The sequence below is a fragment of the Rattus norvegicus genome, chromosome 8, assembly GCF_021556685.1.
Source record: "Rattus norvegicus strain SHRSP/BbbUtx chromosome 8, alternate assembly SHRSP_T2T, whole genome shotgun sequence".
Lineage (NCBI taxonomy): Eukaryota > Metazoa > Chordata > Mammalia > Rodentia > Muridae > Rattus > Rattus norvegicus.
In genome coordinates this window covers 46,816,466-46,840,925 of record NC_141541.1, presented here as the reverse complement: position 1 = coordinate 46,840,925, position 24,460 = coordinate 46,816,466, and the positions used below count along the sequence as shown (strand labels likewise).

The window sequence follows — 24,460 nt, the reverse complement described above, 5'->3', positions numbered from 1 at the left end:
GTCTCCAAGGTCCCACTGAAGACTAAACATGAGTCAGTGTTTATGAGTCTGAATTCTCCAAATCTCTGTGGTAATCCTTAGTTATATTCAAAGCATATAAAACCTAGAAGCAAGACCTGTCTTCAGTTACTTACATAATTCCTTTGTCTATAGAAATACACACTCTACACACACACACACACACACACACACACACACACACACACACGCACAGGGAGAGAGAGAGAGAGAGAGAGAGAGAGAGAGAGAAGCAGGCAGACATGTATACAGAAACAGATGAGGAAAAGAGAAAGAGATATGAGAACTGGTCAAGATAATGATCCTCTGTCCATAAAGTTTTTTAATTTAATTTTATTTTATACATATTCACTTTCCATCCCACTCACTGCCCCCTCTATAACCCCAAACCCACATTCCATCCTCTTCTCCTCTGAGTCAGTGGGGGCCCCATGAGTATCCCAGACTCTGACACTGTAAGTCTCTGTGAAGCTAGGTGCTTCCTCTTCCACTGAGGCCAGACAATGAGTCCAACTTTAAGGACATATCCCACAAACAGGCAAGAGCTATTGGGATAGATCCCGTTCCAGTTGTTTGAGAACCACACGAACCTGCATATCTGCTACCTATGAGAATAAGCCTAGGTCCAGCTCATGCACATTCTTTGGTTTTTGTTTCAAACTCTGAGAGTTCTAAGATTCTAGGTTAGTTGACTCTGTTGGTTTTCCTGTAGTCTCTATTCACTTTAGGGCCCCAAATTCTTCCTCCTATTCTTCCTAAAGAATCCTTAAGCTCCATCCACTGTTTGTCTTTGGGTATCTGCATCTGTCTAAATCAGCTGTTGGGTGGGCCCTTTCAGAGAAAAGCATTATCCTGTCCTCAAGCATAACAGAGTATTATTAATAGTGTCAGGGATTGATGCTTGACCATGGGATGTGTCCCAAATTGGGCCAGTTAATGGTTGACCATTCTCTCATTCTCTGCTCCGTCCCCCATGCTTTCATTCTTGTAGTGAGGATGAATTTGGGGTTAAAATTTTGTGGGTGGATTGGTGTCTCTATCATTTCACTGGTGTTTTTTGTCAATTGTACAGGAGGTGGCCTCTTCAGGTTCCATATCCAATGTTGTGAGTCACATCTAAGGTCATTCCCATTGATATTTTGGCTCCTCCCTTGTCACCTAAAAAAGTTTTTCAACAAGTTTTGTTTATACATTTTTCAAACCCATAAGTGTTGTAGAGGGCACAATTGGAATGAAGCAGGAAGAGAGAGGAAAGTAAAAGAGTGCAGAAGTAATTACTGAGATGGATATTCAGGAATGAACCCAATTCTTTTCACTTGGTATAGACACTGAACTACTGAATTAGAAAATATGGGTTATCTTATATATTTTAGTGTGATTACTCCAATCATGACACAATCCTATAGTTTATTTACTTTCTTTTTATACTTATTTGATATAATACAATTAGTTTCTTCCTCTCTCTTTTCCTCCCAAAATCCTGTTATATGTTCCCTCCCTTGTTTTTTTTCTCAGTTCATGGCCTTATTTTCAATTATTTGTTGTTATATACATTTATGTTCCTAAATAAAACCTGCTCAGTCTGTATAATTTTTACATGTAAGTTTGTTTTTAAGGTAGACCATTTGGTATTGAATAAACCGTTCGTATACTTTGCTCTGGGGATGACTTTTTCTCCCACTTGTGTCCTAGTTATATCAGAAGCTACACACATCAAATTTCAGTCCTACAATAGTAACTCATTTTCTACACTCAACAAGAGAGCAAAAATAAGGAAGAAGAATCTCTTTTAAGAATGGAATATTATACTTTGGAATAATTCCATATGTGTTAACTGCCACTACAATTATTACAATATTATTATAGGAGTAAGCCCTGTCACATGGATGCTGTCTATAAACCTCTATTAAAATAAATATATAAGACCAAAATAAAAAAAAGAATGGAATATTCTTTGGATGTTGATCTCCTTTTCCATGTCTGCTTTCTATTGCTTCTCAAAATCCTTAATAAAATGAATTGTACTCTGCCTATAATGTTAATTCTAATCTTTAGCATATCAAGATCAATATAAATAAAATTCAAATCAAGGTCTGACTTTTATCAAACTGAGAAAAATCTCATAGTCCTCAGTTACATTAATACCTTTATTGTTTTCATGTTTTTTTTCCTCAATGTAGATCTGCTCCTGTATCATAAGGATGTTTTCTTAAGAAAAAACAAAAAGAAAGAAAGAAAGAAAGAAAGAAAGAAAGAAAGAAAGAAAGAAAGAAAGAAACCAACATATGTGTGAGAGAAATTTTTAGTTTGACTTCATTGTTCATGCCTTGGAAATCACTATTCTGGTTTAAAAACAGACATTCTCAAAGCTATGAGTAATCTCTCAATAGTGACTCAGTTTATCCTTCTGGGAATCCCCCACACAGAGGGTGTGGAGACCATGCTCTTTGTCCTATTTTTGTCTTTCTACATCTTTACCCTAGTTGGAAATGTGCTCATTCTTCTCACTATTGTCTCCTCCAATCGGCTTCACACACCCATGTACTTCTTCCTGTGCCAGCTGTCAGTGTGTGACATATTTTTCCCTTCTGTGAGCTCTCCCAAAATGCTGTTCTACCTCTCAGGAAATAGCAGAGCCATCTCCTATGCAGGCTGTGTGTGCCAGCTCTTCTTCTACCATTTTCTTGGTTGTACTGAGTGTTTCTTGTACACAGTGATGGCCTATGACCGTTTTATTGCCATATGCTTCCCTCTAAGGTACTCAATAATCATGAACCACAGGGTATGTGCCATTTTGGCCGTGGGGACATTATTTTTTGGCTGTATTCAAGCTACTTTTCTGACTGCTCTTACCTTCCAGTTGCCCTATTGTGGGCCCAATGAGGTGGAATATTATTTCTGTGATATCCCTGTGATGCTAAAGCTGGCTTGTGCAGACACATCAGCACTGGAGATGGTGGGGCTCATCAGTGTGGGCCTGATGCCCCTTAGCTGCTTCCTCCTCATCCTCACCTCTTACAGCTTCATCCTTTGCTCTATTCTGCAGATCCGCTCTACTGAGGGGCGGCACAGAGCCTTCTCTACTTGCAGTGCCCATCTTGCTGCCATCCTCCTTGCCTTCATGCCAGTGGTCCTCATATACCTCCAGCCTACCCCAAATCCCTGGCTCAATGCAGCTGTTCAGGTCTTGAATAACCTCGTGACACCTATGCTGAATCCTTTGATCTATAGCCTCAGAAATAAGGAAGTAAAATGTTCTCTAAAGAAAGTGCTACAGCAAGCGCTTATTCTGTCTAAAAGGAGATAGAGAAAGGCTTAGATGCTAATACTTTAATAATACTATAGCTTCTTCAAAACACATTTTGTGCAATGGATAACACAAATGTCACCACTGCTTTGAAATATTGAAGCTTAAGGGCAATTAACTCATGATGAACTAATAAATTATTTGTTCAGCAAGGACTATCTCTTTCCAATTGGCAGAATATCTGGCAATTTCCATTGTATGGCTTATGCTCTTATCTCTACAATTGTATTTTTCCCTTTCATTTATTTTTTCATCACCGTATAATTTTCTTGTTATTTCTCCAAACGTCTGAAATAAATCAGCTTTCATTTCAAAGTCTGGGATTTCTTGATAGAAATCAAAGAATTTCAATCATATGGATTTCTGAAACATAATGAAATGCCATGAATCATAGCTTGGAAAAGTTATAGCTAGATGGGACCCATTGTGTTCTTATGAATGACACAGAATACTTCTATCTATAGCCACCAATGAATCCTTTGTGTTAGTTATACACAAGGAATGGTAAAACAGAATTTATAGGTTGTGGATGAGGAAACTTCGTGAATGGCAGGCAGTCTCTGTTGGTTGTCATTCCCAGAATATTTGAATTTGGATTTGGAATTGTCAGCACATACTAATGCTTTTCCATAGTCTATGGTGCACTTCATTTGTCATTTCACACAGTTTTCTTTCAGAGAAGCTGTCATTTCTATGTTTCCTGTAGATTTCCTTTTCTCCTGTGTTCATCAATGATATACAGGTAGAATCCCAGTATTATTTATTTATCTATTTATTTAAAAACAATATATGTTGAAATGTGTGCATGTGTGCATGCATTCATGCTTGTGTGTGAATGAATGTCTATGTCTTTGTGAATATATGCATTCTGTTTGTTCTTAAGCTCTTTGTGCAGAAGATAATCTCAAATCCTTTTGAGCTAGAGTTATATGAATTTGTGATATTTCTGAAACAGATTCTGGGATCTGAGCCATAGTCTCTACTTCATTATTTTTAAAATTACATCTATATTTCTTATCTATAAAGGGTATTTGTTATCTGTGGGTATAAAGAAAACTACTTAGATGCTAAATATTTTGGAGGTGTAGGAAGGTGGCAGTTCACTGGCAAATTTTCCTCTGAGACGCAGGACTTCACTAGCTGTAAGAAGAGTTAATGATTATTGTGAGGAGGGCTGTAATGGGGGGAGGATGGGGAGGGGAACACCCATATGGAAGGGGAGTGGGAGGGGTTAGGGGGATATTGGCCTGGAAACCAGAAAAGGTAATAACAATTGAAATGTAAATAAAAAATACCCAATTTAATAAAGTTGGAGGAAAAAACAGAAAAGAAAAAAACTGCTAAAAAATAATAAAATAAAATAAATGTATTGGATAGAGAATAGTAGAGGTATAGAGGTGGGTTTGCGGGGAGGAAAAATGTGGGGAATATAATTATAATATAACTGCAAAAAGAAAAAAAATTCCAAAATCATTCAATAAAAGATAAAATATCATATAAGCAATATTTTCTATTTACTGAACAAATAAACATCAATGGACAGGTTGGTCACTTGATAGGATGGTGAAATAGCAAAGCAAAATGCTGTTTAATGAAGACTTAAGGAATCAGTACTGACAATCAGTAGATCACTTAGATGGCAAGACCCTGAGAAAGTCTGTCTTGCCCTAGATGCCTCCTCTAGGCCCAAAATAGATTTGTTCTGAGCCATGTACAAAAAACATGTAATGTGTTTAGTAGGTAGAGGAATAGATTCATTTTACTTCAATGTCACAATTTATGATGATTATATTTTTCTCAGTAAGTTGGGCATAAAAATAATTTAAAGAAAAATATATTTCAGATTTTTATTAAAATTGTTTTTAGAAATTTAGACGAAAGCTTTGTGATACCTCAATCTTTTAATCTTGATCTCAAATTTGGATCTTTTCTCTGAATTTTTGTAAGGAAAGAATCCTAATGAAAAATGTCTAATCTAAAATTTAATATATCTGTTAATACACAACAGACTCATGGCTGTTGATAGTATATTTTTTCATATAATACAGAAGAATAAATATTAATGAATATGATCCATAATAAATCATACCAACATTCAATAATTGGCAAAGATAGTCGGATCTTTTGAGTATACCCCTCCCTGATTCAATTATTAGCCAGTGTTATCAATATTAACAAAATTGATACAATAAAATAAATGATGATTGAGCACATGAGAACACATTTTGTATATTCTATCATTGGAATAAGCAAATTCGAAAAACATAAAAATAGGCATACATTAAAATTGATAATATCAAAATAATAGTATAAAATCAAATTTTGGGTTTAAATTACACGAAATAAAACTTATCTATAGGAGTTGAAATTTTAAAATTTATCTCATTCAGAAGCATATTGGCTGTTTGCTGCATGACTCAGAGCTTATTTAATGTAATGTACAATGATTCTAATGAGATATTTGTTTAAATTATATATATGAATAGATAATCATACCACAATAGAATTGATAACAACTCTAATTGTAATAGACTAAAATACCCTGATGACCACCTATAACTAAGTGATATACTGTCATAAATCCATGCATACAATAAAATTCAAAATATTAGAATTGCTTTATAGATAATATTTAAATGATTACTTTGAGAAAGAAAACCTAAGCACATGTTAATAAAATATTTATTTATATAAAATGTTAGAAATGCCATTCTCAGTTTACTGTGACTGTGTAAATATCAGCTATTGTCCACAAGCAGAGGTCAAAAGAAGAGTCATGAAAAATAATCAAACTGATTGTCATTTTGACTGCAGCAATAGTCTTAGAATTTATAAGTGTATCAAAGTTACATTTGTTTCTTAAATATGTGCAGTTTAGTGTGCTTCAACTTCCCCTGCATAAATTTGTGTGTATGATGTTTCCCTACGTAAAAATAACTGGCAAGAATCATGAAAATATTATGGAGATTCTGTTAGTGTTTTGTCAAATTTGCAAATTAATTTAAAAACTAGTATCTTTAATTGTTGATACATTCTATTCAAGTATTAATGGTCTTTTTGTTTATTTAAGTTTGCTTCTGGATTTATTGGGGAGAATTTGAGAATTTCCCCCAGATAAATTCTTCACATTTTTTTCTTCAGTACATGTACTTATGTTCTATTTTCTCCTCATTACAATGGTGTTTATGTTTTGTAGATACATATATGTCCTACTGAATTCTGAGGTATTAATTTATCCTGAAGTTTTAGGTTAGTTTTGTTACTGATTCTCTAGGGATTTAGGAGTAAGCGATTATATAGTCGGCAATTAAAACTATTTTTCTTTCTTTCCTAATTTTTACATTCTCTGGGGATTTCTTATATTGCAGCTAATTAAATAACAATGTATACTTAATAATAATCATGATGAGGTAGGTGTACACTTCCTTATTATTGTCCTGGTATAAGGAACTATTGACTCATGAAAGTCAGGCCCAAATGGAAATTGAGAATCTTGAATAATCTGAATAGAAAAACCACATTAAGTTACACTGAGCAGAAGCTGCACCCTAAAACTTCCCATCTTCAACTGTTTTTCTCTTGGGTTGCTTTTGATTTTCTTGTGCACTTGTTTTGTCCTCTCAAATATTAATGAACGGACCTATAAACCAGTTGCATATTTAGAAATATTATGTATTATTAAGCAACTCACTATCTCTCACATTGCAGGTTTTCTTTTTAAAAAGTATACAACTTGTACTTTGACAATTTTATACATATGTTTCACGCATTTTGCATTTTTCTTCTTTAAACTGCAGCTTCTCTCATCTCCATCTTCCTCATATCTAGTCCCCTTTTCCCTAACAATCACTTCTCACATTATATTTACATTTTCTGTCTCCTGGTTATGGCCAGGACCATTTGCATCCTTGGGATTAAAACTCTGTGTTGCACTTCCGTGGCCACTTGGGTGCCACTACTGTAGAGAGTGTCTCCTCAAATTCCAGATTCCATCTGCAGTCTACAGATCAGTTCTGTGATAGAAAATACTAATATTAATTTTCTAAATAGTCATAATTACAATCTGTCTTCCATTTTGTTTATATACATAAGCAAAAGTTGTTTCAGCACTTATTGGAGACGCGTACATTTACACTGAACAGTGTGGTAAATAGAGACTAATGGTTACCTAAAAGGCTGGGAGAAAGTGATGAATAAGGCATGGAGCCTGAGAAGTCTTTTGTAATACTCTCACCTCTAAGGTTCAAGAAACATTACAGATGAGAGGACAGGAGGGAAAATAAGGTTTAGAAGATAGGGGGAAAGGAGGTAAAATAATATCATCCAAATATGACACAGTCGTTGCAAACTTGAATTAAAGAATTTGAGCTTGCTCTATTGAGCCTGTTTAACAGAATAACTCACAATTCTTTGTGAATCCTGAAATGGTCCATGAGAGGACATACCCTAGGGCTAAATAGTAATTCAATAATGAACGCTGAATATTAGGATGAGAAGATTTAGGTTAAAGAATCCTGCTGTATTATTTCTTTCATATAAAAGAAAAAGTTCAGCTTTCCTGTCAAATCAATGACATGAGATTTACAAAATCATGTTCTATTTTGCTGGATATTGAATCATGCTACATGTTAAGGCACTTTTTAAAAACTGGATACTAGATACAGCCCCATGGTATAGTTCTTGCCTAAAAGACAAGATACTCTGAGATTTATCCCATTACAACAAGCATAGATATGTTGAATATTTCAAGAGAGAAATGAAAATGAATAGAAAGAAAATATTTGCTTTAGATTAGTTCACTTCTACCATGTATCATATGTCAAATGTAAGTCTTATCTCCTTAGTACGAATCTTGCCAATGATTTCTTCACATCTTTGTTCCTCAAACTATATATTAATGGGTTCAGCATGGGGATTACTGTGGTATAGAACACAGAAGACACCTTCTCTTGCTGCAGGGAGTTACTTGAAGGAGGCTTAAAATACATAAAGGTGATAGACCCAAAGAAGATCCCCACAGCCATGAGATGAGAGCTGCAGGTTCCAAATGCTTTGGACCTGCCCTCTGATGAGCTGATATGAATGATGCTGCAGAATATGAAGATATAGGAGATGGCAACAGCTAGTGTAGGCACCAAGGTGTTGAAGCCTGCAATGATAAATAGGAGAAGCTCATTCAGCTTTGTGTCAGAGCAGGAGAGGTTTAGGAGGGGAAGAACATCACAGAAATAATGGCTTATGATGTACGATTTACAGAAGCTCAGATTCATCATAGCACTTGTGTGTGCTAAAGCTGACATAAAGCCTAAGATGAAAGCAACCAGTACTAGCAGTGAGCAGAGTCTAGGGGACATCATCACATTATAGAGCAATGGTCTGCAGATGGCCACATAGCGATCATATGCCATGGCAGTCAGGAGGTAACCCTCGGCCACCACAAAGATTACAAAGAAAAAGAGCTGGGCCATGCACTCTGAATAGACAATCATATTTTTCTTCCCAAGGAAGTTCACCAGCATTTTGGGTGTAATGGCAGTGGAATAGCAGAGATCAACAAAGGATAAACTGCTGAGGAAATAGTACATGGGAGTGTGCAGAAGTGGGCTGACTGAGATGAGCAGGATCATGCCCAGATTCCCCACTGCTGTCACCACTTAGATGCTCAGGAACAGAAGGAAGAGGGGCAGCAGGAGCCCAGGCTGCTGGGTTAATCCCACCAAGATGAACACAACTGCTGCAGAATGATTCCCAGTGCCCATTCTTTGATGGTTTCTGTGGAAATAGAAAAATCAGAGTTTAGTGTATTATCATACTACAAGGAAAATGCCTGACCTCATATAATAACTAAATATATCTTTGAAGAAGATCTTTATTCCTCTTCCAAAAAAACTAAAGGTTAAATTGGAGGTTGCAAATGTGCCAAATGTATTATTTTCATCTCCTGTTGAAGGACCTAAATCTATATCCTTTAAATTTCTCCCTTAGGATTTTGTGAATAAAGTGTTTCCTTACTGACTTAGAAACATTTTTCTCCTTTTTGGAGCAGCAAAATAAATTTATCCCTAAGGAGAAAATGAAGTATGTGCAGACAGATGAAGAGTAGAAACTGTTTTTTTGTCATTCATTTAAAACAACTCAAGGAGCTGAGACAGAATTGATGTGGCTTTGACAGCAGTTTGGGCCATATTCATTATAGTCTCAACTGAGGCTCCATTTTTCAACCATTTCTCAAAAAAACAGAAAACAACCCCCAAACAAACAAAAAAAAAAACAATAACAACAACAACAACAACAACAACAACAACAACAAGCTATATGAACCTATCCAACAAAATTTCAATGAACTAAATCAAGAAACTAAAACGGAGTAAATGGCTGTGGAAAATCCTACAACTCTTTCTCCAGTTTCATTACATAAAATTGTCTTCAAAATACCTGCAAAAAAAAGAAATGGTAAAGTCTCAACCCCACTGAATTGAATATCAGTTTTTTCAATCTCTATCTGGAGGGAAGGTATAAATGTACATGTGTAAAAAGCATTCAATCACTGTCAGAAGGAAACTGTCTCTCACCTAACAACTCCTGAATCCCTCCTATGTATATACAGACTGTTAAATAGCTATTTCCATAGTTCATTGTGATGAAACTCTGCAGCCTATCTACACTTGCTTACCCCAAGTTTCACAAGGAGAGTTTTCTCCATCTTAACCAGTCTCAAAATATCACCTATGTAGTACTCTAATTATAAGGTTAAAAGGCATTACCCATGAAACACCAAAATCCAAAGGACAATCATTAAAGGACAAGGGTATTTTATTCAGAACATGATAAAAAAGGACGATGTAACTATACTTGACTATTTTGTTAACTGATGCCCACAATGGTTTTGACACTGGATCTATACAATTAATGGATGTGCTACATATTTCTACCCAAGAAACATTAAAATCTAAGGGGCCAATCTTTTCCTCACTGTGAAATAATTTTGTAATGGAGCCATGTTAGATGACACTGTATTATCAGAGCAAGTTACATCTTCTATTTTGATAGAAATGATGGTTACCCTCTTCCCTTGCCCTCTTCTTCCTCCCCTTTTCTATCTGTCTATCTTCATACATTTTATGTTCATTTCTTTCATGTGCTTTACATACCTTATGACACTGAATTCTTTTAGACCCTTAAAGGGTTAAATATTTCTCATTTAGAAATGCAGGTTAAGACAATATGAGGGTAGGTTCATAGCCAGAGTCTAGGGCATATGACAATATATTAGTGGTTGACATTTTATTGACATTTGCCATCTATCTAACCACAAATCTGAGAGGTTGCCAATGTGAACCATTTTAGCTGTCAAAGGATAGTCCAGATTTCTAAAGCTTCTCAGAAAGGGTAATTCTAGATGATAAACAAGAGTATGGGATTGGGATCTCCTTGAAGTGAACAACTTGGAGCTTATTCACTATAGGATTAAAACAGCGAGACAACAGTTCAAGCTAAGAGTACCTTATCTCAAAACTTTTATATAATTTCTAAAAATTAGGTTTGGATAAGCCATAGAAAAAGGAAAACATATATATCGGGGTTTAATGGATTTTATTTTTTATCAAAAAGGGATGTTAAATATAACATGAAAGAATATTCTTCCAAAAGCCTTCTTCAAGGAAAAGAAGCCCTGGTGTGAATAGGTTTGAGGTATATTTCTTAGACTTTATCTTGATGGTCTCGAGATGATCTGTGAGATCAAACCCCACAAATGGGTAATAATGAATTCAAATGAGTGTTTTCCTGCTACTCTCATAGTCACTGAAAGTTTACATGGGTGTATTAAAACAACTAATACTCCAGCTGCAAATAAAGCTGTCAAACCTTGGGATTTTACATATTTTGGGGGCAAGTAAAATAAAAAATGATTTAAAAGGCTGAACTTTCCAATACTCTCAGCATCAGTAAAGGCTTCATTTCAAAGTCTGACTTTATTGCTGATAAGTTTGACATTTTGCACAATCATTTAGTGAGTTTTAATGTGGAACAAGAAGGAGAATACAACTTTGTAAGAATTACTTTGACCAACCAAACCATGACACTAATCAATATGTAATATACTTTTAAAAACTTAAATATTGTAATACAGTGCAGAGATTTGAAAATATACATGCTTGGAATAAGAAGTATAGATTTGTGACTTTCCTTTTCAGTATAGCTACTTCATCTTTGCAGAAGATAGTTTAACATTTGAGAATATGTGCCTTTTATACATTTACTAACATCTAGATTTTGAAGTGAATTTAAAGTACCAAGCATTATTCTGGAGCCTAGTGAAATTGTGACATTTACTTTATCTTGTTGAGAGTTACTGTCTAGTGCTTCTAAGTCAGGAGGAAACTAAGAAGATTAATAATCTGTTTCCTCATGGTCTGAAATTTTTCCTTCAAGACAAAGTAAGAAACAATGTTTTCTGTTTACCAAGCAGTGATATATTTAAGGTTGGTTTTCCCTGTGGTCTCTTTCTTTTGGAGATGTGTGTCAGTTAATGCAAGATACAGAATCCTGTTAAATGCACCCTACAGAAAAGCTTTGAAAATGAAATACTTCAGAGTCCTAGATTCTGGGTGAGGTTCTCTATACCACAGCTGGGTAGATTTAGAATATAAACCGTTCCTTCAGATTTTGCGACCCAGTCATAAAAAAGAGCAAAGGATGATAGAAAAATAGGCAGGAGATACTAGCTACTGAATGTTGAGTAGTGAAACAAACACTGCCATATAAAACTGAGAGGTTATATGTGTGTGAACATGATGGTTATCCCAACCGTTCCTCTATGTGATATATTGTTGTCATAAATGATACTGTGTACTTACCTAGGTTCGTCACATAAAACGAAGTTCTTTAAAATTGTTTGGTTTCTTTTTTATGTAACATATAACTATTTTTGCTTTCAAAGAAATACCTCCTAATTTCTTGCACACATGTAGCCAATGCCGAATTCAAATTATTGGGTCAAGTGAATTACCAATATTCATTTAGTAAAACAAACTCAGTGTCCTAAAGCAGGTCACCTAATGCTTCCAATGATCTTTAATCATGAGTGTGCTGTTATATAGTTTTATGTGATACTCTTGAGACTTGGGGTTTATTATGAATACAAAACACTAATAAATGTACAAATCCCCTGTAGTCCCCAACATTAAAAAATAACCCGCAGAAATGACTACTGGGCCTCATATTTCCATCTGTCCCAGGAGTAATGATGATGGTGGAAAATAAAGTATTTATAACATATTTGCAAGTCACCTATCAGAATACAAATTAAGTTACATATTAGCTACTGCATTCTTTGAAACTAAGTTTTATTGATTTCTTTATACAGAAAATAATTTATTTTGGTTGGCTTTAGGTTACTTTAAAAAATCAAAATAAATAAGCAGAGAACTGTTTACACTTTTTGGGGGGGCCCTTGAGAGAGGTGCAATTTTTAAGAGGAGAAACTAAACAAACACATGCATTCATTCCCCATTCTCAAGGCCAGACACATTGTAGTTTTGAAAATGTTCCTCCAACAATATATTCAGAGATGAGTTTCCCCTCTATAAGATTAATTACAGAATTCCTCTCCTGTTTTGATGTTGTTCTTGTTGTTCTGTTTTGATTTTGGTGTAGAATCTTGCTGACCAGTTTGTACACTCAAATATGCAATTCTCTTAACTCTGCATTCAAGTGCTTAGATCATCTATGATCTAAATGCTTTGGTTCCTTTTTAATTATTCATTTATTTAAAAGATATTTTCACATTTATGCAGATTATGGTGTTCTCTTCTACTGATCATCTCAGTTTTCCTCATCGCCCCTCCTATCTGAATCTAAATTCTTCCTATCTCTTATTAGAGATATGCTATGCACATATTAATAAAATGTCTATTTACATGAAATGATAGAAATGTCCATTGCAATTCCCCTGTGACTCTGTGGAAATCAGCTATTGTCTATGTGCAGACATCAGAAGAAAACTTATAAGACATGATCAAAGATTTGTCCTTTTGTCTTGAGCAAATGTTCCATTATTTATAAGAATGTCAAAATTAATCTGTTTTATCTTAGATAGGTGAAGCTTCATGTACTTCAACTACCTCTAGATATGTTAGTGTATGACAATGGTTCTCTAAAGTAAAACTTAATGTCTAGAACCAGAAAAACTAATATGGGATTTTTGGTAGTGTTTTTTGAATTTATAAATAAATTGAAAAAATTAGTGTCTTTAAATATTAAGTCATTCTATCCAAGTGCAAAGTTTTACAAGTTCAAATCTGGTGAATTTTTGAAAATTTCTCCTATAAAAATTCTTTCTTATTTTTTTCAGTGCATGTATATGAGTTCTGCCATCTCTTCCTTCCATTACAGTAGAGATTATGTCTTGCAGCCTCACATATTTCCTTCTGAATTCTGTCTGCTAGTTTAATCTCTCTATAACTTACTGAAGTCTTAGGTTTTTTTTTTAATCACTGATTCTCTAGGGATTCGGAAGTAAGTTGTTATATTGTCTACAATTGAAAATAATGGGGTTGGGGATTTAGCTCAGTGGTAGAGCGCTTGCCTAGGAAGCGCAAGGCCCTGGGTTCGGTCCCCAGCTCCGAAAAAAAGAACCAAAATTAAATAAATAATGGTTTCCCTTCTTTTCTCACTCTTACACTCCCAGGGCATTTCTTATTTTATAGCTAATTCAATAAAAATGTACTTAAAATAAATCATGATGACCCAGATACAAGCTTCCTTGACCTTGTCTTAGTATAAGGAGCTATTGACTTGTGAGAGTCAGGACCAGATGGAAATCATGGATTTTCAATACTCTGAAGAGAATAAAAAAGTTAAGTCATGCTACAGACTGAAACTGCCAATCTTTTCTGCAATGGTCATTTTCTGAATTTCTTCTGTGAATTTTTCCTGATCTCTCACAGATTCATGAGTGGAACCACAACCCAGTTTCATTTTTATAAACATTAAATATTAGTGAGCAGACCCCCACCTCTCACATTACAGGTTTCAATTGAAAAATCAAATTTGTGCTTTGACAGTTTTATACATGTGTTTTTCTTAAGTTCATAATCTTTTATCCCATCTTCTTTTGTATTTCCTCTACCCTTTCCTTTTGATCATTTTCCATATCAATCTGTTTCTCCCATTGTCTATACATGTTTTTGTCTCCTGATTATAACCAGGGCATGTGTGTCTTTGGAGTTAAAACTAGGTGTCATGTGGGCACTGTGTTGACACAAGTAAAGATGTTCTCCAACTCCAGATTCTATCAGTAGTCTTATATACTTCGGTTATGAGAATTGCTACTTTTCATTATCTCAAATGACATACATCCAAACTGTATTCTAAATATTTAACATCCTCAGTGAAAAGCTATTCTCAACACTAAAGAAAAAAACTTCCATTTACATTTATCAATGATAAATAGAGACTAAGAAATTGAGAATAAGTGATAGATAAGATCTTTTGCATAAATAAGTCATTTGTACTACTATCCCCTCTAAGGCTCAAGAAACAGTGAAGGTGAGGAAAAGTAAAGAAATAGAAGAGGTAGAAGATAGGGAGAAGGACAGCAAAATTATATTATTCAAATATAACACAGTTATTATAATCATGAAATACAAGAAGATGTGCCTACTTCTCCTGAGCCTGCATAAAACAGAAACATTTACAGTTATTCATGAATCATGGAAAGGTTCATGGGACCAAAACCCTTCCTACAGACATAGAACTACAGACATAGAAAGGGTTCAATATACAACTATTAGATATTAGGTAGAGAAACCAAATACTAGAGAAAAGTCTAAATTATCATTTTATTTATATAACAAAGAAAGACCAATTTTTCCTGTCAAAGCAGTAATACCTACTTTACAAAACCATCTTTATTTTATTGCAAAAATCAAATCAGTGATACATGGTAAAGCACTTAATAAATATGAATACTAAATTTAGTCCTATGATGTAGTACTTGGCTAAAATTGGAATCTGCTTTGAGATTAATCCTAGCACCACAAATAAAGATATATTATATATTTCAACAGATAAAAGTAAATATAATGGATTTTCATTGGAACAATTCACTTCTACTGTGCATTGTTTGCAAAAAGTAAGACTTAACTCCTGACTGAGAATCTGCCCAGTGCTTTCTTCACATCTTTGTTCCTCAAACTATATATTAATGGGTTCAGCATGGGGATCACTGTGGTATAGAACACAGAAGACACCTTCTCTTGCTCCAGAGAGTTACTTGAAGAAGGCTTTAAATACATGAAGGTGATAGACCCAAAGAAGATCCCCACAGCCATGAGATGAGAGCTGCAGGTTCCAAATGCTTTAGACCTGCCCTCTGATGACCTGATGCGCAGGATGCTGCAGAAAATGAAGACATAGGAGATGGCAACTGCTAGGGTGGGCACCAAGGTGTTGAGCCCCCCAATGATAAATATGAGAAGCTCATTGAGATGTGTGTTAGAACAGGCGAGTTTGAGGAGGGGAAGAGCATCACAGAAGTAATGGCTTATGATGTACGATTTACAGAAGCTCAGATTCATCATAGCACTTGTGTGTACCACAGCAGAAAAAAGGCCTAGGGAGAAGGCAACCAGCACTAACAGTGAGCAGATTCTAGAGGACATGATCACATTATAGAGCAATGGTCTGCAGATGGCCACATAGCGATCATATGCCATAACAGTCAGGAGGTAGCCCTCAGTGACCACAAAGATTGCAAAGAAAAAGAACTGGGCCATGCACTCCGAATAGGTAATGAAATTTTTCTTCCCAAGGAAGTTCACCAGCATTTTGGGTGTAATGACAGTGGAATAGCAGAGATCAACAAAGGATAAGCTGCTGAGGAAATAGTACATGGGAGTGTGCAGTAGTGGGCTGACTATGATGAGCAGGATCATGCCCAGATTCCCCACTACTGTCAACACATAGATGACCAGGAACAGGAAGAACAGGGGCAACAGGAGCTCAGGCTGCTTTGTTAATCCCACCAAGACAAACACAACTACTGCAGAATGATTCCCAGTGCCCATCATTTGTAGATTTCTGGGGAAATAGGAAATAATTATTTAGTTTGCTATCACAGCACATACCTGCTCTCATATACAACTAAAAATTACATTTTGGAAGACTTTTAGTCAATTTACAAATGAAATTAAAATTTCAAAGAGGGATTACCAGAGTGTCAATATATTGTTTTGGTTCTCTGGCCACGAACACCTCATGTATCACTTTTATATTTTAAGTCGGGGGTAAATTCATATCACAAAATAAATTGCTTTCTTACTGCCTTTTGTATTCAAAAGTCAAATAACATTTTTGCCCTAAGGAGGCAGGTTTTTATCCCCAACAGACACAATTTTTCCTGAAACATGAAGAGTAGAAATTCTTTGTCGTTTTTTTTTCATGCATCTAACACACAACTCAAGGAGTTGAGACATGACTGTTATAGTTTGAAGCAAATTTAAGCTACCTCGGATATACTACCAACCTCATTCCATTGTTTAATCCTTTCTCAAAAATGCAAAAGAATCTCTGTGAACCAATTCCCAAATATTTCAACAAAAGACACGCAGCAAGCGTAGAAAATGGAAACAGTTTTGCACAGTTTCTTCAGAATCTTTACATAGATATAAAGGTAAGTTGAAGCTTCAGCCTCACTACTTTGAAAATAGTTTTATTTTTGTTTTGTTTTTAATCGCCAGCTAGAAGCTCAGTAGATAAATACTTTTCTAAAAAGCATTGAATCATTCTAAGAAGGAAACTGTCTCTAACCAAGAATATTCACCCAACACATCTTAGATACTATGTTGACAAAGTCTGAGACTCAGTCCTTTTCCCACTGTGCCATGATAAAAGACAGCTGCCTTTGCTACATTTGCTTAGTCCCCGGTTCACAAGGTGTGTTTCCTCCCACTCAACCATTCTCAAAAGTGTCAGTTGCTTAGTATCCTAATCATTACTAAAAATCTAATATATAAGATCTGATAAATACAATGGACAATCATTATGAGACAAGAACATTTGCTCAGGAACATACTAGAAAACAGTGCTGTAACTAAATACCTGACCATTTTACAAGTAGAGTTCAATGGATTTTTCATACTGCATCTGAAAAATGAAAGCACGTGTTGCATTTCTTTCCCTCAAGAAATACCACAGTCTCGTGGGTACATTCTTTTTCTGTTTGAAATGATTTGCTCATATAGCCTTGTTAGATGACAGTGTGTGATATCAGGTTATAGTTATCTCTTTCCTTTTGATGGAGATAATGTTTACTGTCTCCTATTTCTTTTGTACCTCTCCGTCTTTCCTACCTAGTCTTTTCTCACATGTTACATATTGATTGCATGTGTTTTCTCCACATTATGGCATGAGCTCTCAAGGACCCTTGAAGGAATATATATTTCTGATGTGGAAATCTAAGTTAGAAGAATTGAAGAATGCATTCAGGACTTAAGTTCAGGGTATATGGTTCCAGTACAACACTTCCATTGGTTTTACCTAAAATATAGTTAATATTTTACTGCCATCTAATTAAACCACAAACCTGAGAGATATGAGATTTTGCCAGTAGGAATTATTTTAGATATCAAAGGATGGACCAGATTTCTAAGCTTCTTTAAAAGGGGAATTCTAGATAATATACAAGAGGAGGGGCATGAGTTCTTGTAATCAATATAAAAGTCATTCTACACAAACATAAAACAGCAAGATGCCAAATTGAGCAAAGGGTACATTAGCTCATAATTGTATCTACTTCAGAGTAAATTAGAGTAGGGGAAAATAGAAAAGGGAAAATAGATTTTCCTGTGTTTAACAAAGCTATTATTGGGGATATTCAATATTTATGGGGAAAAACTCAAGAGAATATACTCCTCAGTCATTCTTCAAAAAACAAAAGTATATTTGAGTAGCTTTGAACTATATTTCACATACTATGGCTTCAATTGATCCCTAAAGGAAAAGAACCAAATCAATGAACTTCAATAGAGTGTTTCCATTGTACTGCCATAGACATTCAGAAACAACCTATGTGGATTGAAATCACATAAGAGTCCTCCTGTAAATAAATTCTCAGTATTTCCCATACCTTTGTGCAACAAAAAGATACATTATATTAAGAAGCTGAAATTTTGGATAAATTTAGCTACAAGAAAGTTTTAATTTCAAAGGCCAATTTCATTGCTGATTATTCTGTGACTTTCAGTAAGTTATTTTGTCACTCTTAATGTGAACTAAGCATGAGAATATAACATTCTAAGAATCCCTACGATGATCAAAAGTCGTGTGTGTAAATATTCAGTATATAAAACAGTAATGAATACTTTATATAGATTAAAAATTAAATATTGTCATACATTGTGGTTATGTACAAATAAACCAGCTTGGGATGAAGTATATAGTTTTGTGTATTTCTTCTTCATTTCAGATTCTCCACCTAGATGTGGAAATATACTAATATTTAAAAATAGTTGGCTTTTATACATGTTCAAATTATGGAAGTTCAGAGTGAGGTTAGAAGTACCAAGCACTATTCTGGTGGCCTGGGAGAAATTGTGATATAGACCTTTACCTTATAGGGTATGCCCTGGCTGGTGCTTTTTAGGCAAAAGGGAAACTACAAAGTGGTTCATGCAGTAGATAAATTAATAACCAATCTTCTTATGCTCTGGGATGATTCCTTCAAGTTAAAGTAGAAAGCAGGAATTTCTGTTTACCCAAAGGTGATATATTTGGTATTGATTTTTCCTTTGCTTTCCTTCTTATGGAGATGTGTGTAGGTTAATGTGCAAGGAACAGTGTCCTAGTAAAAACAGCATAAATATTTTTGGAAATTAAATGTTCCAGGCATGGATTCTCAGTAAGCTGGTTCAATTTGAATTGGATTAATTCTCTCAGATTGTGGGACCCAGTCATAGTAAAGTAAAAGCAAAGAAAGAGACAGGAGATAGTCACTACTACAGAGAATACTGAAATAAAAGTAAGTTAAAACTAAGATGTTGCATGTGCACAAAAACGATTGTCAAGCCAACTGCTCCTCTACAAGATATTATTCTGTTGTCATAAATGACATTGAGAACTTACCTAGGTCTGGCACAGAAAACAAAGTTCTTATAAATTGTTTGTTTTCTTTTTCATGTAACAGATAGTTATTATGACATTCAAGGAAATGCCCCCCTGATTTCTTACACATGTTGTATCAAGTGCTGAAATAAAAATTTTGCCCAACTGGCTTATTAACATTCATCTAATAGTACAAACTATCAGAGTCTTAAAAAGATCACCTCTAGCTTCCCAGGACCTATGAATGTGTTGTAACATGGAGCCTTTATGCAGTGTTTCTGAGACTTGGGATTTATTATGAATTCAAAACACTAATAAGTTTACAAATCCCCTATAGTCTAGAACACTTAAGAAGAGCCTCCAAGAATGACTTCTGAGCCCAATGTTACCCTCTGTCCCAAGAGTAATGGTGATAGCTTCAAAGAAAACTATTATAAACAAGTCATCTATCAAGATGGAAAATAAAGATATCACTTTTTACTAAGTTTTAATTGATTTGTTTTGTACAGAGAATTTCTTTTGCTTAGTCTTAGGTAACTCAAAACCATTCAAGAAACAAAACAAGCAAAAAGCTGTTTACACTGTAAGTGTGGCCCTTAAGACAGGCACCATGTTTATGAGGAGTAACTAAAATTGTATCATAAATCTTAATTTGTTTCTACTACGTAGTATGAATTAAATATATGTAAATTTATTCTATGTAATTTTTCTTCACTTTTTGAGATTCTATGTCATTATTTTCTTTCCATGGGTTTACTAATATTATTTTCTTCAGTATCTCACCTCATTTGCAGGGTCATAACCATATTCTTAATATCTAGGATTTATTTGCTACCAGGACTTGAGAATTTTCTTGATTTTCATTTTCTCCAATTTTATTGCATGCGACATCCAATATGTAGCCATCATATTGTTTCTTATTAAAAATTCTGTGTTTCATTCAGCATGTTTGCATTGGTCAAATACAATAAGCATACCTTTCACAAATTCTTCAAGAAAGTGTAAGACAACTGGCAGGTTTTCTAAGTTATTAAAAAATTGTTAAAAATATTAGCCTTTAGGTTTTTCTGAAATGAATCATAACACAAGTATGATAACAAGGTTTATTATTTATTTTACTATTTTGTTTTTGGAGTTGCATGGGTATGTTAACATTATTGCATACATATATGTATGTGGATGCATATACATGTGTATTAGGAGGTCAGAAGGTAAGTACAGGTATTGTACCTGTAATGAAGAAAATTCAAATAATTTTACTGATGTCATCAATAAAACAGGAATGTCCACTCTTCCACTCTCGTTAAATATATCTCAACTTCGTAGCTTAAGTAATATGGGTATAGGGATAAATAAGATAAAAGGAAAGGTAGAAGTCCAAGTATCCTTTGTTGTAGATGATATTGTTTTACAGATAAAGTCAACACCAAAAGTCACATACAGCTGATAAAACATTTATCAAAATATAAGTATACAAAATTTACACACAAAGGCCAGTAAACTTTCTATATACAAAGAAAAAGAAAAAGAAAAAGGGAGAAAGAAAGAAAGAAAGAAAGAAAGAAAGAAAGAAAGAAAGAAAGAAGGAAGGAAGGAAGGAAAGATAGATCATGGAAAGAATATGTTTCCCGGATGTCTAAAGTAAAATATACTGAACAAATTAGAGTGAATGAAAAATGACTAAGCCAACTCAGTCTGCCAATAGGTTCTCCAGCAGTGGAGCAAGGATGAATAGGGAACAGAAAACTAAACAACGTGGTAGCAGGTACCCCAGACAGTTCTGAGGCTGAAAGTGGGTTTATTTTTTACTATTCTGCTTCTATATCATTTTAATTATATGTAAGTAATAAGGTCTGTTCTAGGTTAAAGAAACAAGCCAGAAAATAAACACAAATAGTCAAGGAACAAGCAAGGCAATAAACAAAGTCCCATGATCACTGTTTCTAAGGGCTTATCAGCATGACCAAGATATCAGAGTCTACTACCCCATCCTAGCCCAAATTCATATCTTGCCTGAAGACTACTTTCTTTCTAGCCTAATATCAGACTCTTGCCTGGGCTAACTTCCCTCACCTGGCCCAATGTCAAATTCTTGTCCTGGAGTAGCCTTAATTCCTTGTCTAGTTCAATGTCAAGTTCCTGCCAAGTGGCTTCAAAAGCTCTCCACATCTCTCCGTTTTTTATTTCATGAATGAGACTATGTCTCTCTTAGGTTATCCTGACAAGAATGCCTTTCTTACTTGTCATGGAATATTCATTATCAAAGGCAATTACTTTTGTCTTTGGTTAGTAAGGCACTATGCAAAACTTACCTATCTCTGACTGCCAGCCTGTTAAATTAATGACTCTGTCTGGGGGTCCATTTTTAGTTTCCAGCCATGTATTTTGGACACCACCAAGTTGATGTTATTAAAAGCAAGACTGATCACTATGCGCAAGAATAAAATTATTCCCAAGACAAGAAAGGCTAGTATTGTCAAGTTATATATGCCATTCTTGAAGCTTAACCAAGACGGAAATATTGACTTCAGGCCATGAAAAATTTTATCAGCAATATCTGTAACATCAGAGTTTATCAAAGCAGCATTCTTTAAATTCATAATCTCACTAAACAACTTAATACATCCAGACAGGTGTTAGAATTATGCTCAACACACTGCAAGTGTCTTTAAACTATTTCACAATTATAGTGACTATCATTTTAAATTTTTGAAGTAATACAAATCCATCATTAATTAGCATGTCACTAGAGATGACTTCTTACCCTTAAACTCTGAACCCCCTCTTTGATAATTTGAATACTTTCATAGAGTGCATCAAAATGCCTACCTAAATCCTCGAGAGTACTCAGAGCATCAGTAATATCATTTGTTAAATAGTTAATAAGAGTAGCTGTCTTAACTTCTTGTGTCAAATGAATTGAAGAAGCAATGGTGCAAACTATTAATAAATTAACAAATGCTGCTATGTCAACAATATTCTAGCCCATTACCCTCTTGCTTCTTTTAAAGGCTGACTCACTTCTTCTATTACTTGAAAGGTTTTTTTTTCAGAATACCAAGGTCCTGTAATACAGGCAGTAAAACAAAAGCCAGTTGATAAACCACTATAACAGACATGCCAGATTTCAATATATTAACACAATTAGAAAGTGAACAATCAATAAACTTACATTAAATACTGAAGAAGAAGCAAAAATAATTTTAACATGAACAATAAAAGTTTGGGAGACTAAACACAAGCACTAACACTTGTTCAAAGTCCAGATCCTGTCCCAATTTTATCTATTGCTAACAGATCTTTATAAAGAACTGCAGCTAACTTCCAAATGTGTCTGCGAAAGTGTCCAGAACAATCCTTCCAAATGAAGTCTGTTGTTTTCAATATTGGATTGATTTCAAGACCAGCCCATGATTGAGTCAGAATAACTTGCCTCATTAAAGGAAAGAAAAGAGTCATTAAAACTTCACTTTTTAAGTTTTTGAAGGTTGTTTCCAGTCTCCATGTTCTCTGTACCATAGGGTCTAAAAAACTGAAGCAAGGTAGCTTATCCAATCTGAGATATAGGCAAGCAAAGGTGGGTCAGGAACATATGTTCAATAGAGTTTTCCGTCATCTATGTCAGGGCAGTCGGCAGGCTTACAGGTCAGCACCATCCTTTGTCCCAGCATCAGCATGCCACACCGATCACTCTGGAATCCAACACATACCTTCAGCATCCTACACAAACCAAACCAAACCAATACAAACCAAAACAAAACAAACAAACAAAACCACACAAACATGTTCTCTTCTCCAATTGTTTCTGTGTAAGGCCTATCATCTGCCTAGTATTCAAATCTGCTGTGTCATTGCCCTAACTAAGGGTCCACACAATCCAGTATGAGCTCTTAAATGTCCTTTAAAATAAGGAACAGTATATCCTCTTGAATTATTTTTGCATGAATAATTGCAAAATTTGAAATTTTGCAGTACCTAAAAAAGGAATAGTTTCAAGCAATTGTAACCCTTGAGATATATATTTAAAGCTTGATTTAAAGCTTGATTTTTCAGCATTTCTAAAGCAGTAGCTACATCATGTAGTTCAATTATTTGTGTTCAATAGCACAGGCTGCCCTCCCATTAGATGAGTTGTCTATAAATATAGTAAGCACATTTTATATGGACTGCATGCATAAATTTACAGGAAAAACAAAAGCATGCATAAAATGGTAACAACTTATTTTTTGGATAATAATTATGAATTTTGCCTGAAAAATTGCAATAGCTCAAGTATTCTGTAATATCCAATTTAGTTGCTATTTAGAATAAATAATATTTTGTCAGGTTCTTTCCCAAAATATTTTTATGATTCTATTCTACAATTCTAAAACAACACAAAACAGCCTCAAAATAGCATGTTAAAACTTTACTTGAATCTCTTGCTCTTTGCTCTCTTCTCTTCCCTGCTATTGCCTTATGCACCTTCTCTCTCCATGTCCCACCCCTTCCATCCACATGCTCATGGCCGGCCTTTACTTATCCCCTCTTCTACTCTTCTTCTCTCATTAATCCTCTTCATATTAGGAAAAAAAATTCTTGAAGACACACAAAAAAGTATCAACATTAATAGTCTCTTTTGCCGACGGACTTCTGTAGGCACATGAGAAAATGGCAAGAACACAAACAGCCAACAATTGATCATAGTCTATATAAAGTATCTCTTCTTGTCTAATAGCTTCCTCTAATTTCTGCAAAGCAATTTGTCCATTATCAGTTAATTGTCAAAGGGAATTAGAATATGCATCCCCCTTAAAAATATCAGAGTTTTAAAGTCTCCTGTGGTAAGTTTAAGATAATGTTTTAGGCAATTAACATCTCCAAACAACTTTTGAAAATCATTGAAAGTGAGATCTTTATTTTAATATGAATTTTCTATGCCACAATTTGTTTAGGATATAAATGATGCCCCAAGTATTGCCTTTCATTCTTTTCTGGAGAAACCATTCCTCAAAAATTTAAAGCTCATTGTACAAGAGCAAAAACTTGTAA

The 24,460-nt window shown here is 34.7% G+C and overlaps 2 protein-coding genes and 1 pseudogene across 2 annotated transcripts; 1 reads left to right on the top strand and 2 right to left on the bottom strand.

The window, feature by feature from the left end:
• The first annotated feature begins 2,389 nt into the window (after positions 1 to 2,389).
• Positions 2,390 to 3,325, top strand: Or10d1g (olfactory receptor family 10 subfamily D member 1G). Its single transcript, NM_001000458.1, has one exon. The coding sequence runs from the start codon at positions 2,390 to 2,392 to the stop codon at positions 3,323 to 3,325; it is 936 nt and encodes a 311-aa protein (NP_001000458.1).
• Or8d1b-ps1 (olfactory receptor family 8 subfamily D member 1B, pseudogene 1) lies at positions 8,158 to 9,084 on the bottom strand (annotated as a pseudogene).
• On the bottom strand, positions 15,161 to 19,641 carry Olr1271 (olfactory receptor 1271). The gene is made up of 2 exons (NM_173300.2): positions 19,451 to 19,641; positions 15,161 to 16,408 (listed from the first exon to the last, which is right to left on the bottom strand). Exon 2 carries the CDS (start codon positions 16,396 to 16,398, stop codon positions 15,469 to 15,471), a length of 930 nt encoding a protein of 309 aa, NP_775422.1. The 5' UTR covers positions 16,399 to 16,408; positions 19,451 to 19,641; the 3' UTR covers positions 15,161 to 15,468.
• Positions 19,642 to 24,460: the final 4,819 nt, after the last annotated feature.

What these genes read in the sequence shown, in the direction of transcription:
- Or10d1g (NM_001000458.1), top strand. Translation starts at nt 2,390, where the DNA reads ATGAGTAATCTCTCAATAGTGACTCAGTTTATCCTTCTGGGAATCCCC.
- Olr1271 (NM_173300.2), bottom strand. Translation starts at nt 16,398, where the DNA reads ATGATGGGCACTGGGAATCATTCTGCAGTAGTTGTGTTTGTCTTGGTG.